Source organism: Corythoichthys intestinalis, chromosome 14, assembly GCF_030265065.1.
Source record: "Corythoichthys intestinalis isolate RoL2023-P3 chromosome 14, ASM3026506v1, whole genome shotgun sequence".
Classification (NCBI taxonomy): domain Eukaryota; kingdom Metazoa; phylum Chordata; class Actinopteri; order Syngnathiformes; family Syngnathidae; genus Corythoichthys; species Corythoichthys intestinalis.
The window spans coordinates 22922220-22939040 of record NC_080408.1 but is presented as its reverse complement, the minus strand read 5'-3'; the positions used below and the strand labels follow the sequence as shown (position 1 = coordinate 22939040).

Sequence of the window (16821 nt, the reverse complement as noted above, 5' to 3'; positions counted from 1 at the left end):
CAAAATAATTTCTATAAAAAAGTAAAAACACTTCTGAATAAATTTTTAAAAAATTTATACTGCATGACTTTTTTTTGAGGGTGGAAAAGCTCAAGTGAAGTTTCGCCATTTTCAGCCACTGTGTCAACTCTAGTCTACATGATGTCATGCCTTTGTGTTAAAAAGAACATGAATAATTCATAAGTTAATAAGTTAGTTAAAAATGTAAAAGTTAGTTATAATGTACATATTGTTGTGGAAAGGTTTCATCTAAAAAAAAAAAAAATTGGGAGTGCGGCCTCTCCTTGATCCAGCGAACGTGGATTTGTGCTTAGGGCAAGATCATCTTTCGCAATTAACGATCTTTGACGATATCCGTTTTTTCCCTTCATTCAAGTGAATCAAGCTTGTTTTCTCACTCTGCGGCTGTAACACTCGACGAAGTTGCTCTCCCAGCTAAGTCTAGGCTAACATTCGTCTTTGTAAGCTTTCAGTTAGTTTGTATATCGAATTTGAAAGAAAAATGTGTGTGTTGTTTTTGGCGAACTTTTTCATGGTGCTAATCTGTTGAAGCTGCTCACACATGGAAAAATACAATTGTACAACGTTTTAAATGTATTAATTTTGTATATTCCACCTACCAGGATTTGAGAGCTCAATAAATTTAAGAAAAGAACGCCTTTTCTGCCACTTCCGGCTGCATTTTTGACACATGAAAAAAAGCGAATACCGTACTACGGTCTGACGGAAAATTTTAGTGGTTTTGAAACCGCAACGTTTTCACACCACGGTAAACCGTGAAACCGGTAACCGGCACATGCCTAGTACAGAATGATGATGGATTGACTTCATGGTGCACATTACTGAATACTGATATATTCAGTTTAGTTTATGAACTAAATACAGCAAATAAAACAAAAAATATTTAACCATATTTTTGGCAATTAAAAAAAAAAAAAATTAACCTAACCCCACAAATTTCTGTCGTTCCCTAACGTGGGTCATGTAGGCCACTATAGCATTTAGTATACATATGCGGTGTCAATTGTAATTGTTATGGATTTTATTTATCATGGTGAGCACGTCCTCCTCAAAGTTCTGAGATCAAGGGTTCAATCCCGGGCTCCGGCCTTCCTATGTGGAGTTTGCATGTTCTCTGCGCTCCTGCGTGGGTTTTCTCCAGGTACTCCGGTTTCCTCCCACATCCCAAAAACATGCATGGTAGGATGATCGAACACTCTAAATTGTCCCTAGGTATGAGTGTGTGCGCGAATGGTTGTTCGTCTCCTTGTGCCGTGCGATTAGCTGGCAATCGATTTAGGGTGTACCCCGCCTACTGCCCATAGATATCTGGGATTGGCTCCAGCACCCCCGCGACCCTCGTGAGGATAAGCGTCTCGGAAAATGAATGAATGAATGAATTATTTTTAGATATTTTTAATAGGGCTGTCAAAATTATCGCGTTAATGCGCGGTAATTCATTTTTTAAATTAATCACGTTAAAATATTTGACGCAATTAACGCACATGTCCCGCTCAGACAGTATTCTGCCTTTTGGTATGTTTTACAGCAAGGTTTTTTGTGCTGTCTAACAGCGAACTCTTGTGGTCGCTTTGCAACATGGTTTATTGCTTTCTTGCCAGTTCAATATGGCTGCACGACGTCTCGGGTTGACGCCTACGTTGTAATGTTGTGCTTATATGATCCTTGGACAAGATTTGTCCGTAAGTATGGTTGTTGTAAAGAATGTACATATTATGTTAGTAAACGAAATGTTATATTTTTTGTATGAGACGCTTTTTGTTTATGTTTAGTGAACCTGTATAGCGTGCTAAGCTAACGTTGTTGCTGATGCAATGCTTGTGTACTTTTTTTGTGTAGTTTTACTACGGTCTAAAGAGGACAATGTTTTGAGGCTATTTTATTAATAAATCAGATGAAAAAGGAAGAAGTCTGATTATTAAGGCGTCGTTCTCTAGCTGTCTAGCTTTGGAAAAAGTAGACGCTTCGGAGTGAGGACAGCATAGACAGATTTAAATGACAGTAGAGTGAAATGCCCACTACAGTCCTTATGTACCGTATGTTGAATGTATATATCCATGTTGTGTCTTATCTTTCCATTCCAACAATTTATTTTACAGAATATATATATAATTTACAGAAAAATATGGCATATTTTATAGATGGTTTGAATTGCGATTAATTGCGATTAATTATGATTAATTAATTTTTAAGCTGTAATTAACTCGATTAAAAATCGTAATCGTTTGACAGCCCTAATTTTTAATCAAGATGTTATTATTTTTACTTCAGTTCTTGCTTTGAAAAAGATACTAAATCAAGTTGAGAAAGTTAATTAAAATAAATAAAATAGTAAGTCCAAGAGTTGTCCGATAATAACTTTTTAATCAGGAACCGATATCCCGATATTGTCCATCTCCAAAAATACGATATCAAACCGATAGCGATATAAGCGGTCATAGACTTAACATATTATGGCTAATTGTATTGTGATGCCCCACTGGATGATTCAATCATGTAACAACAACGTTTTCCAAATAAAACAAACATTCTGTGAAAAGTAAGAGAACAACTTCAACTTAAGTTATGGGAAAAAGTGCCTACATTTTACTACTATATTCATTCTTGAAATCAAAATATTGCAAGCTTAAGTTTTTTGGGGGGGATCAAGTGCAAGTGCAAAGTGCCAATAAGGCACATATTTTGTCTTCGGTGTGTGTTGGGGTTCACAAGTCAACAGATCGCTAACAAATCAGGCTCTAAAAAGAAGTTAGACGCTGGAGTAAATTTAAATTGCAATGCAGAATATATTGTATGGCATTTGCAGCCACTACTGACAGTCATGGTTACACGTCTTCCCATCATGCATTTGGGCAGAGCAGGAGACGATCTGTTTCTTAACAGCTTAATTGAACACAACGCAGATCATACTGTATACCATTCACAGCCACTACTGACAGTCATGGTTGCACATCTTCCCATCATGCATTTGGGAAGAGTGGAATATGATCTTTTTCTTAACACGCTTAATTGAACACAACGAAGAACATACTGTATACCATTTGCAGCCACAACTGACAGTCATGGCTGCCCAACTTACCCTCATGCATTTGGGCAGAACAGTTAAGTTGCTACAGTATCAAAAATAATATTCCTATCTCTAAAAAAAATTATGTTCACAAAAAGAAAAGCGCTCAATGCAAAGAGAACTGGCATTCCCAATCAAAATAGCTATACAAAATACACATAAAACTTACTCAGACTTTGCCTTGGCTAGATCTCTGATTAATTTGAAACTCGCCATTGACACCTTGTTCAATCAGTACTTTACTTATCTTTCCATTCCAACAACAATTTGCAGAAAAATATGGCATGATTTAGAGATGGTTTGAATTGCAATTAATTCATTCTTCTGCTATGATTAACTAGATTAAAAATTTTAATCGTTTGACAGCCCTAATTATAATTCCATTAATTCGTTCCACAGTCCAAAAATCTACACGAAATCCTAATAAATACTGCTGGTACTATTACTAATGGCAATTACACACAGCAAAACAAATAAATTGTTAATAAAAAACGGAATAATAAAATAACAATAATTCCAGTAATAATGTAACGAATCGGATTCTAATGTGGCGGACGTGTTTTACGAGCTGTACCTGATCACTTTTAATGTTTTGTTAAGAAAACCGTCAACTGCAGTGGACAGTAGGCCTGTTGTGTTGGACAAGTTCGGAAATAAATGATAAAAACCCTACGAAGCCGGCGATTTCTTTGGCGATGTTGCCACAATAATATTTGTCACCTTGACTTAAGACTAAAGACCTGCGAACGGAGGTCGGAGGAGGACCGTGGAAATCGTAGACATTCTACGGCTGTATTGTTGAGCCAGTTCACGGATGTGCACCACACACTCATATTTTCTATCATTTGCATCTTCATTTCAATGGTAAGTGTCACTTTTTTCCTTGATTCACCACCTGTACCAACATTTTTTAAACCTGTGTTGATTTCTCTCATAAGAAAATCCGCCGTGCGTCCGTCTGCGGCGCTGTCATGTGGTCGTATTTCGAGCATGTCGTCGGATGTAGAAACAAATGGCGAGTCAAATTTTACTTTGGATGTCGAAAAGATAGTATGTCGAGGTACCACTGTTTTGTCATACCCCCAATAAAGGCTTGAGAAAAGACGTATGGTAAATGAAAGCCTGACCTTTTTGTCCAACTGGTTGTCCTCATTGCCGGAAAGGTCGCTGGGAAGCTCGTCGGAATCCTACCAGGAAAAAAACGGAATACCAAGTGCCCCAAATAAATCGTACAAGACAATCCGTGTTTTACCTGCTCGGGTGACGCCTCTTTACGAATCTTGGGAGGTTTGCGGAGGATGCCGCTGAAAAATCCTCCTTTTTCCTGCAAAGTAAAAACCGGATGGTTGTTGGTGACATCATCGATGAATATGATGATAATGTTCTAAAAGCGCCCCATTGACCTCTGAGGAGGGCTTCGCAGACAGATCGTCGCCACTGTCCGACAGCTCCTGGAAGATGAAAGAAAAGCTTGACATCATTATTCTAAAACTGAATTCATAATACAATACAAAACGGAATGCATGCACTTTATCAAGCGATTAGAGAGAAGAATTTTGACCTGGTCCGACTTAGCTTCAGCAGCTTTCTTCTTGAACTTCCGGTTTAAATTTTTTCCAGCTTTCGATCGTTCTGACGTTTTCTGGTCGTCTTCATTCTCCTCCAAATCACTGTCTGATTTTCCCATCTGACAACAAAATGCAAAAACAAATTATGATGAATGGAATTGCCTGGAAAAAAAAACATGATTAACAAAGCAAAAGTCGAAACGTGTTACCGTCACCACAGCAGGTTTCCGGAACATTTCGGCAAGTCTACCGCCAAAGTCCTGAAAAAAGAAAAACCAACATAAGGTAAGTTTTTGTTGAAGCTAATATGGTTGTTTATGCATTTGTTATTAAGTTTAGAACAGGGGTGTCCAAACTTTTTGCATAAGGGGCCAGATTTGGTGTGGTAAAAATGTGGGGGGCCGACCTTAGGTAACGTCCTTTACGTAGAACAATATATTTAGGCAAATTTTAGCAAGCCATTCTGTGTGTCACATTTGCTTTATTATTTTTTTAAATTAATAATTTCAACAATATCGCAACTAACCTTTGTGGCGTTCTCTTTCGACTCTTGGGCTCTTGTGAAATATTGCTGCTGTAAAATTAAACTAGCTTCAAGTTGCTTCAATTTCTCGCTGCGTATCTTCCCTGTAATCTCGTACATGTCAGCGTGTCTTGTTTGGTAATATCGCCTCAAATTGAACTCTTTAAAAACACCGACTGTCTCTTTGCAAATGAAGCAGACACAGTTGTTGCGTATTTTAGTGAAGAAATAGTCCATTTTCCACCTATCCTTGAAGCGTCGGCTGTCGCAGTCAACTTTCTTTTTTTTTTTGTTGATTGTCGCCATCTTAGAATATTGGGAATAAAGGGTCACACCGGGTAATGTTGCTGAGAGTGCTGCCGACTTTTAGTGGGTAACTGAGGAGCAGCATTTAGTGTGTAAGCTGGTAGCAGTACTGCTGACCAATTTATGAAGTCTGTGTGCCAGACGTTATTGATTTTATGACAGAGGCTGGGGGCAGGATAAAATTTTACCACGGGCCGCATTTGGCCCCCGGGCCGGACTTTGGACATGTCTGGTTTAGAAGTATATTTACCATTTTTTGTGGGAATACGTGTTTTTATTATTTGTTAAGAGCATTGTAAAAAAAATTGCATTTTTTAGCGTTTAAGCTAGCGGACTTTTGGTATGCGAGATAGGCAATTGTTCTTTTATTGAACTTAGATCCTCATATATATATTCTTTTGATGTTGTTTGAGGCTAAGCTCAGGTATTTTAATTTTCTTTTTAACTGCATTTAGGTTAGGGTTTGTGAAATGAAAGTGCAATTCTGCAAAGTTTGAAGAAACACTCAGGAATTTTATTTTGTATTCCTATGTAATGCTCTTTTTGAAGTGTAATATTAGCAAGCCAAAATAAATATTATTTCAAGCATTGACACTTGATGTGTTTTAGATATCCTAAAATTTATTCTGCAACGCATTAACTATTTGTAATCCGATTAATCGATTATTCGAATGTACTAATCGATAGATTAATCGATTACCTACAGTGCCCTCCATAATTATTGGCACCCCTGGTTAAGATGTCTTTTTTAGCTTCTAATATTTTTTATTTAATTCAAATAATATTGGACCTTAATTGAAAAAAAAGAGAAGAATCCAACCTTCAATACAAGTGCATTTATTCAGTGGGGGAAAAAAATCCCACATAAAGAAATAATTATTTGACATCAAATAATGTGTGTCACAATTATTAGCACCCCTGGTGTTAATACTTTGTACAACCCCCTTTTGCCAACAAAACAACACGTAATCTTCTCCTATAATGTTTCACAAGCTTGATTTTGTATCTGGCGAACCATTTCTGTGTAGATTTGGCCATATGTTTAGGGTCATTGTCTTGCTGAAAGACCCAGTGACGACCCATCTTCAGCTTTCGGGCAGAGGGCAATAGATTTTGATTTAAAATGTCCTGGTAATTCAAAGCATTCATGATGCCATGCACCCTAACAAGGTTCCCAGGGCCTTAGGAAGCGAAACAGCCCCACAGCATCACTGACCACTGAACCTGTTTTTTTCCATTAAGGTCCCATATTATTTGAATTTTTAAAAAATTATTAGAAGCTAAAAAATACATCTTAACCAGGGGTGCCAATAAGGGTTAGGTTAATGATGATGGTATTTGGACAAAACTGATTCAATTAAATTCACTTTTGTTCTCCCCCAAAAAATAAAGATATACATTAGAGATGTCCCGATCGATCGGCATCGGACCCCGATTACGTCATTTTCAAAGTATCGGAATCGGCAAAAAAATATCGGCCATGCCTTTTTTTAATATACTGTATATATTTTTTTATTAATTAAATCGTTTTCTAATTGTATTTAACGTTACAGACATAATATGTTACACTCATCCAGAGTCTTTAGTTTAGACTTAAGGTAGGGTTATCAAATTTATCCCGATAACGGCGGTAATTAATTTTTAAAAAAATGTATCACGTTAAAATATTTAACGCAGTTCATGCATGCACTGCACGACCCACTCACGCACTGTCGCGCTCAATCTGTAATGGCGCCATTTTACCTATATAGAGAGATAAAAGGCAGCGTAAAATGAGTAGAGTGAATTTTGGCAGCCTTTGGAGCCTTTTTTTAATTGGCTAAAGCCTTACAATCCCTCTTCCCACGATTAGTAATATCATGGAAATCAATGTGGGGATGCAAGGTAGCAATTGATCTTTTACTTAACACCTTATGTTATTTCCTAACGCAGAGAAGATATATCAATTGGTAGCACTACGCACAGTCATGGTTCCGCTTCCCATCATGCAATTAGGCATGGCTACAGTGTCATTTACTGAAAGCTCAACAAATACACTAGATGGCAATATTTAATCACAATATACAAAGTCCAAAGTCTTTCTATCCGTGGATCCCTCTCACAGAAAGAATGTTAATAATGTAAATGCCATCTTGAGGATTTATTGTCATAATAAACAAATACAGTACTTATGTACTGTATGTTGAATGTATATGTTCGTCCGAGTTTTATTCATTTTTTTCTTAATGCATTGCCAAAATGTATATGATCGGGAAAAATTATCGGGAATGATTGGAATTGAATCGGGAGCAAAAAAAGCAATCGGATCGGGAAATATCGGGATCGGCAGATACTCAAGCTAAAACGATCGGGATCGGATCAGGAGCAAAAAAACAGGATCGGAACAACCCTAATATACATGAATAAATCAAAAGAACAAATGCATTTGATGTTGGTTTACTTGTTTGGGTTCTCCACTTTTATCTCGTTTGCTTTTGTCGCCGGCGGTTCGTTCCTTTTCCGAAGCGCCCTCGTCCTTGTCGGGATCCGGGAGTGCCTCTCCTCCCCCGCCGCCGCCCTTGGAGGAAGTCAAACTTTAACGTCTGCGCACGTGATGACAACATCAACAACACCAGTGGTCCATACCTTAGGTGTTGGCTTGAGGTGCTTCATAACGCCCTTCAGGGCCCTCTGTCAAGAACAAGTTACACACTGTCACATCCCATGCACTTGCAATAATACACGCAAAATATTAGACAGGTACGTACAGGTTTGCTAGCGATGGCCCGTTTGTCTGCAGCGTCGTCACCTCCGGCCTCGATGTTAGTCACATGACTCTGAAGCAAACACAATTAGTGTGAGTCATAGTCAAAAAACTGGTTTGGACATTTTTTTGTTTGTTTGCAAGTGTGTGTTGCACATTGGACCACGCCCACACGCTCCCAGAAAACCCGTTTAGCCACAGATTCCAATTGAACAATCCCTTTTGGCTCAGCTTGTGACATAAGTCATCTGTATCCATTGTACAACATGGCCGCCGCTCGTATTTGGTTTGACTAGTCAAGTGTAGTCGAAAAATAATGTTTTTCTCATTGGTTGTCAATGAGTTAAGTTATGAAATTGTTTGGACAATAACCTGAACTACAGCGGCCATCTTGTGTATTTAAAATGAAAAAAAAAATCAAATAAGGTTTGATTAGCATTGTTAGCATTAGCAACCCTGTTGCTTACGATGAATGACGGCCGTTTGTTTTTCTGGCTTTTTTGTGACTTGGTCATCACAACGGGCGGGCGCATCTGCACGCGAGGGGTATGAATGGTGTTTTACAAAAAAAATAAGTAAATGAGAAAAATGTGAACCCAAGACTCCAGTAACAAACCTGCTTGATGTCAGTAGCCACTTCCGATGGGACGCTTCCCGCGGAAATCTTGAAGATGACCACATGTTTAGCACAGCAACAATAAGAACGGCATCACAAGCTGGCGTACCTTCTTGCCTTCGCCTTCGTGCCGGTTATGTCTCGTTGGCTGGTTCTTCTCCTGTCATTAGAAAGAGAAAAAAAATGAACTCAAACATGATTTTGTGCAGCCAAGTCACCGGGAAGTACCAGTACCGAACCTGTTCAGCTCGTCGAGGTGCTGGCACTGGAGGTTCTGCATTTTTCTCCTTCGTCTTGCTTTGCGTCACATTTTGTTTGGCCTGAAAAATAAATGTACATTTTTTAATAACAATGACAATAGTTTGAATGAATTTTCAGAGGAAATAATAATAACTGATTGTTTTCACCTCGCTATCAAACACTGATCTTTTTAGACGATATTGGGTTTGGCTCGGTTCCTGCAAGAACAAGACAGTGCTTTAAATATGACAATCAATTGTCAAAATGCAGGGATGACAGGCAATTACCATGTTACAGTCAATTAGTTAATGAGAGCTTACGTGAAAAAAAAGGTACGGAAAGCAAACGCTATTAACGTCAGAGTTAACTCTGAGTTTGACACTAACATTGCGTTTAGTGCTGCAACGATTAATCGATTAACTCGAGTAATTCGATTAGAAAAAAAGCTTTGAATCAAATATTGCTGTGTCGAGGAATCGTTTAATTAGAGCGGCGTTGCATTGATTTGGGCGGAAACACTACCCTCTAGTGGCAACAGTGAATATGACATAACATCTAACATGGATGGATACAGCTGCTCCCTGTTAAGACCAACATAAGGGTATACGTTTTTTGTTTGAGCTAATATGATTGTTTATGCATTCGTAATTTAGTTTAGAGGTATATTTAGCAGTTTTTTTGTGGGAATATGAGTTTGGATGATTTGTTAAGAGCATTTAAAATAAAAGTTTGCATTTTATAGCATTTAAGCAAGTGTTAAGTAAGCCAATTGTTCTTTTGTTGTACTTCAATCTCCATTTATTATTTTTTTAAGCTCAGGTATTTTTAATTTGTTGTTAAATGTATTTATTGCTCTTGTAAAATGAAAGTGCAATAGCGTACAGTTTGAATGCTATTTTTAGACCGTGACGTCGCCATCGTAATGCGGAAGTGGGACATTATGGACACGCCCTCACATACAATCCATGTTATTTCTGCTATTTTTTCTTTGGTAATGTTTCAAAAAAGAACAAGCCGATCAAACACTGCTGCCATGGAACTTGTGGAAACGACTCCAGACATTATGACATAGGAAGGATGTTTTGTTCATACGTTTCCCGAAACCAAAAACTCTGAGGAAAAAATGTGATGGATGAATGGATCAACTTGCCCAGATGTCCAAAAGACCAGTTTAACGGCAGCAAAGTGAAGCCATTCACATTTCATATGGTGGAAAACACAGACAAGACTGAAAAAGCAGTTTCTGCTCTTGCACTCCTCTTGAAAAGAAACTGCTCTATTTTAAGCCAAAACAACTGTTGTGTTTGATAGAACAATGTCTATATGCTGCCATAGCAGATTCATGATGCATTAAGCCCCAAAACTATTTTTAATTTGTCCGTTTTACCCTGGAAACCCCCGTTTACAGACGTCGCACAACCACTTTTATTTCAACCCAGCCATAAAATGAAGGTATTATATTTATTATTCAAGATGTCTGTCATTTTTAGCTTACAATCATTAATTGATGACTGATATTTCGTATTGAAAAAAAAAAAACGACTTTAAAAGATTATTCACTCACATATTTTAAACAAATGAGGTCACAATGAAAAAAATAGCGTCTGTAAAAAAGTCACTGATATCTACCTCATAACTATCGCTTAATTGTATTTTTTTGTTAGTGTCTAATTTTCTCCCATATTTTAGATGATAAATAATCGATCCAAGCGAAGAAAAATTGAGAAAAAAAAAAAAAACGCTTAAAAGGTAAATATATGAAAAAGAACATCTCCACTCCTTGATGTCTGCTATTTCTGCATCGCGAACCTTGTTATATTACCATTTTTCACCCATAAAATCCCCCCAAAATCCAGCTGTGGCCATTCACAGCTGTGTCTTGACACTCAGCTATATATGTTACATGGAGTTTTTGGATCAAAACAAGGTGAGTACGTGATAATATCTTGTTAAAGTCATGGCGTCTATAATTCTGCTCTCTGTGCTCACACCTCCAAGTAGGGTTTTGCTGTTTAAAAAACATTTTTAAAAAAAAAAAGCCCTCCTGTTCAAAATTTTTCTTTCCCCATAAAATTGAGATTTTAAGCTTTCCAATGATGTATCACAAATGCATATCGGACAATTTTGAAATTAGGCCAAATTGGGGGTCTCAGAGCGGAACGTCAAGCCACCTGAGTGTTTTCCGCCATATGCAGTAAACATTTTGTTGGGAGCCATGGTCCTACCGAGGACGAAGAGGTAAGCCATTTTGATATTTTTACTTATTTTTTTAGCGTAGCGTTTTGCTGCGCTGCTTCTGTCTGACAATGATTGACCTGAAAGAAATTAAAATGGTATCTGACTGCCACTTTTACCTTTTCTGAACAACTTTAGTAAGGGGGAAGTGTAAAGAAATTGTAGAATTAATATTTGTTACTCATGAAAAAATTTAAAGTGTTCGTTGGCTGTCACTGAGTAGCATTTGCGATCGCTACACAAAAATTGCTATGTAAATTGCCCCCCAGAACGCTCTGAGGAGTAAGACAACCAAAGGATATACTATATGAGAAAAGCAGGGCATATGGTGGTAAAGGATAGATTGTTGAAACATGAGAATGTCATTGTCAGTGGCGTAAGGCAAGGCACACAAGAAAAAGGTGTTGATAAAAAAGCTAACTCTGGATCAGGTCGGCTTTTTTCCCCGTCTTTTTCAGCCCTCGACACTCAAGCCATCTCTTTAACTGAACATTTGTATGTTCTTCCACATCTTTACCATTGAATTTGGCACCGGGGACATCATTTTCGGACAAAGTTGGTAGGTTAAACTCAGTAAACATCTCATTCGTACACTATTTCCATTCATTTACTGTTAGGGACAAACGCCTAGCAACAATTGCTAACGTCATAAATCTTAACGGGCAAAAGTGACGTGTTGCTTGCACCATTCTGCATAGTTCGAAAAAACACTCAGGAATATTATTTTGTATTTGCGTTTATGGTAATGCCCTTTTGAAACTGCAACACTTTGTTTTACATCTCCTGAAATTGATTCTGCAATGCATTAAATGTTCCTAATCCAATTACTTGATTATTAGGAAGTAACTAATGGATAGCTTAATCGATTACTTAAATAATAATTGATAGCTGCAGCCCTAACTGCGTGTAAAATCCATCTTAAAACAATTTTAGTATGACATTTAAAAAAAAAACAAAGGCCTCTACACGCTATTTTAACTTTTTTTTTGTTAGAAAAATATTCCTTTGCACGTACATTGTCCTGTGGTCGTGGAGGCAGAATGGGGACAGGCTTGTCTGATGATTCTGCATTGTTTTTTTGTGGCTGCAAGCAAAATTGTCATATTACAAAACAACATTACTGGACACTCAGTTGCCAGGCAGATTAGGTACCTCAGGAGGCCACGGAGGCAGTTTGGTCTGAAATAACAACACAGAAAATTACTAATATAATTGAGAGGAATATAATAGTTATTTCCCTATCTGTTACAGTGTCATCTCATCTCACAGGTCTGGTTTTCTTCTTGGCTTCAGGCTTTGTCATGCACGACTCCATCCCGCTTCCCTAAAAAAAGACAAAAGGTTGCATTCAGAAATGCCATCGCCAGTCCACTTCCATGTATGCAAAAAGGTGTAAGTTAGACTTAATGAGCACATTTTAATCATTCAAATCAGGCACTATCAAGGCACTAATGCCTTGATTAGTTTAATCAAGCTTAATTTCCCCATGGAAACGAAATGACAAACTGTTCCTACATACATTTTAACTGTTATTCAGTTTAAAAAACATGAAGACAAAAAAGGTTACATGTTTTAATGATTAAAATTTGCACAGTAACACTGCTAGTTTTATTCTTAGTCATTTTCAACAAGAAATGACAACACAGCTTTGAATCATATCTTGTACAACTTGTATATCGAGGTATCATTGTACTCTTCTGGATTTCAGGAAAACAAAATAACATTTTTTTAAAGTCTTATTTAAAATAATGGGAATGATAAACAGAGTGAGAGGTCTTCACACTCGTTGCAGTTCTAAACCTAATTTCTGGATAATTTTGGCACCCGGAAGTTGCATCTTAATGACAACTAAATTGTGAAGACACATTTCCTGGCTAGTTGATAGTGAAAACACACATTTCCTCAATTATCACGTGCTTCCTGTGGGACGCGGGTGGACAAAATAACAACAACAACAAAAAATGCCATTCGTACTTTCAAAAGAACGCTTCAGTCCTTATACTGCAGAGTCCGGAGAAAAGCGGTGGATTTAAACGCATCAGAAGGACAGCAGCCGCTCAAATACAACCTTTTCCGAACACTTTAAATCCACCTTAAATGGTAATTAATTGTTATTCGCGGCTCACCTGGCTGTTACTCTTCCGTCACTGGGATCCAAACACGAGCGCACAAAGATTATGAGCGCCTGTGGTGAAGTTTTCCCCAAGTTTTCACCACACCCCGCGACGCATCTGCAGCCGCGGAGGCGTTCAAGGCTCCCAAAGAAGCTCCGAAATGCAAGAATCCTCACAAATCATGAGGTCGCTACACGACAACAGAATTTCCCCCTCACAAATTTCCCTATCGGTCAAAACGCCAGCAGAGTCGTTTCACCTTGAGTCATTACTAAATCATTTTTGTGTTGCTAGTAAGAATAATAACACTTTTGGGGTCCAACGAGGCCGTTTTGTAATTAAATGCTTAGAAAAGCAATTACTTGCAAGTAAATCAAAATCAAGTCATTTAAATTTCAAATTAAGAAAAGTGTGCCAATTCAAATGTTTGATTAAAAAGAATATATATGGCAGAAAACACTCAGGTGACTTGAAGTTCTGCTCTGAGACTACAAATTTGGACAAATTTCAAAATTGTCCGATATGCGCGTGTGATACATCATTGGAAAGCTTAAAATCTCAATTTTCTGGGGGGAGAAAAATTTTTAACAGGAGGGCATTTAAAATCTGTTTGAAAATTGTGTTAGTAAAATAAAATTCAAAAACGGCAAGTGACTATTGATTAATGGATTTGTTTTTAGTGATCTACCATTTGAGGGCGGTAACATGCTACTATTAATTCGTTCTTTAATTAGATCAAAAATATTTAATTTAGGTAGATTAAAATTTGATCAAATACAACGTGTATCAGGGAAATGTTCTGTGCATATGAATTTAAGGGTCATGGTTAAAGAGTGAGACTGACTAGTCAGAGTTTGTTGTTGATGGATTGGTTTGTGAGTTTGAGGGAAACTGCTTTGCTCGTTATTAAAAGCAGCAGTTTTCCATTGCAAAGCATATTTGACACAAAAAGACTTAATAGTTTTTCAGTGCTTGATGTAGTTGTACATTAGATATTATCAGGATGGCCGAAAACACTGCAGGGTTGTTATATATATATATATATATATATATATATATATATATATATATATATATATATATATATATATATATTAGGGCTGTCAAACGATTAATTTTTTTAATCAAGTTAATTACAGCTTAAAAATTAATTAATCGTAATTAATCGCAATTCAAACCATCTATAAAATATGCCATATTTTTCTGTAAATTGTATATATATTCTGTAAAATAAATTGTTGGAATGGAAAGATAAGACACAAGATGGATATATACATTCAACATACGGTACATAAGGACTGTATTTGTTTATTATAACAATAAATCAACAAGATGGCATTAACATCATTAACATTTTGTTAAAGCAATCCATGGATAGAAAGACTTGTAGTTCTTAAAAGATAAATGTTAGTACAAGTTATAGAAATTTTATATTAAAACCCCTCTTAATGTTTTCGTTTTGATAAAATTTGTAAAATTTTCAATCAAAAAAATAAACTAGTAGCCCGCCATTGTTGATGTCAATAATTACTTACACAATGCTCATGGGTACTGAAGCTTATAAAATCAGTCGCACCCAAGCGCCAGCAGAGGGTGGCAAAACTACATAAAACACAATGAACAAGTGGGCATTTCCCTCTACTGTCATTTAAATCTGTCTGAGCGGGACATGTGCGTTAATTGCGTCAAATATTTTAACGTGATTAATTTAAAAAAATAATTACCGCCCGTTAACGAGACAATTTTTACAGCCCTAATATACACATATATATATATAGAATATGAACTTCCGGTATCGATATCGGATTGGGATCACAATATTTGGCCTTGGTATTACTTGGTATCGGATCGAATCCAAAATCACTGGTATCGCCCATCTCTAGCCACAGCCGGATGTATTGTGGATTTTATAGGTGAAACATGGTTTAACTCCTTCTTGCCAAATGTATCACTTTTGATACATTTAGAATTTCATGATTTTGAGACTAATTCAGAATTTTGAAATATCTTTCCTCAAAAAAAAAAAATAATAATAATAATAATGGATGCAAGTCAACTTATGCATCTGCAGGTTCCATGAGGGGAAAAAAATGATTTAGCAAGGGTTATAGATATTAGAGCGCTTATTACACATATTATTTTTTTTCTTTTTTACAAATTTGAAAAAAAGGTTACGGTAAGACCTTATTTTTCAAATTTTGTGATTCTCTGACAATTGCTTCATATTGCAGGCATTATGCAAGTGAATATTTTTTTTAAGTCGTTTTTGTTTTTGTTTTAAACGAAATATTACACATCAATTAATGATTCTAAGCTAAAAATGACAGACATGTTGAATAATAAATATAATTACTTCCCTTCTTTTTATGGCTGGGTTGAAATAAAAGTGGTTGCGCGACGGGGGTTTCCAGGGTAAAACGGACAAATTAAAAATAGTTCGGGGGCTTAATGTGCCGTGAATCTGCTATGGCAGCATATAGACATATTGTTCTTTCAAACACAGCAGTTCTTTTGGCTTAAAATACAGCAGTTTATTTTAAAGAGGAATGCAAGAGCCTAAACTGCTTTTAGGTCTTGTCTGTGTTTTCCGCCACATATATACAGGTATTAAAATGTGCTAAAATAATAGGACAAAAATCAAGGAATTCATTTTTTTTTAATTAAAAAAAATATATATACATGCAATTAAAAATTCTAAACGCTTGACAGAACTTTATATATACATATATATATATATATATATATATATATATATATATATCACTCATACAGTGTTTATGTATATACACCGCTTTTACTGTGTATCATATAATTGTGAAAAACTAAAGGGTAAAAAATTCTAAAATAACAAAATGTATTATAATAGAAATTTTAAAAAAATCTAAAATCACATTTCACTCGAAAAAATTTTTTTAATTATTTGCATTAATTCTATGTATTTTGACTATATTTACTTTTAAATTCATCCCCCCCAAAATCTTTTCCATCTATCTGTTGTAATTATTGGCACAATTTATCCATTGTCTTGTCCTAGGCAATGTGTCGTCATGCTGCTAATATGTAGACCGAGTTTCTAAATATAATACTTTGCATACTCTAATGTTGAGCATGTTGCTGCTTGTCGGGTCTTCTGGCAATCCCCAGAGATCTTCTATTGCATTGAGATCTCTTGCTTGATATGATCTAGTGTACCAATAGTAATGTAATGAGCAAACACTACAGTAATCCATTTTCTAAAATGTTTATCCTCATTCAAGCTGAACATACACATTGACCTCAATACCAGCCAACACAGAGCACATTTTGACAAGCATTCTCACTGTGGGTCATTGTGCGAATACAGTCATGACAATGAAGGTGACATGGATGTTTTTTAGATCTTTGAGGA

At 36.5% G+C, this 16821-nt stretch overlaps 1 protein-coding gene across 2 annotated transcripts in view; it reads right to left on the bottom strand.

Annotated features, from left to right (window-relative positions):
• Positions 1-13588, bottom strand: part of apold1a (apolipoprotein L domain containing 1a) — a 43106-nt gene extending 29518 nt beyond the window's left edge. The window contains exons 1-17 of one of the 2 annotated variants that reach the window (XM_057858180.1): positions 13446-13588; positions 12587-12643; positions 12472-12498; positions 12335-12403; positions 9252-9302; positions 9084-9164; positions 8954-9004; positions 8845-8892; positions 8696-8761; positions 8233-8301; positions 8111-8155; positions 7926-8042; positions 4866-4916; positions 4650-4775; positions 4492-4539; positions 4341-4412; positions 4216-4275 (exon numbers count right to left, since the gene is read on the bottom strand). In XM_057858180.1, the coding sequence (XP_057714163.1) occupies positions 4216-4275; positions 4341-4412; positions 4492-4539; positions 4650-4775; positions 4866-4916; positions 7926-8042; positions 8111-8155; positions 8233-8301; positions 8696-8761; positions 8845-8892; positions 8954-9004; positions 9084-9164; positions 9252-9302; positions 12335-12403; positions 12472-12498; positions 12587-12634 (1029 nt within the window). In that variant the 5' untranslated portion in view covers positions 12635-12643; positions 13446-13588. The remainder of the gene's footprint in view (positions 1-4215; positions 4276-4340; positions 4413-4491; positions 4540-4649; positions 4776-4865; positions 4917-7925; positions 8043-8110; positions 8156-8232; positions 8302-8695; positions 8762-8844; positions 8893-8953; positions 9005-9083; positions 9165-9251; positions 9303-12334; positions 12404-12471; positions 12499-12586; positions 12644-13445) is intronic. The other variant, XM_057858181.1, reaches the window with a different exon arrangement.
• Positions 13589-16821: the final 3233 nt, after the last annotated feature.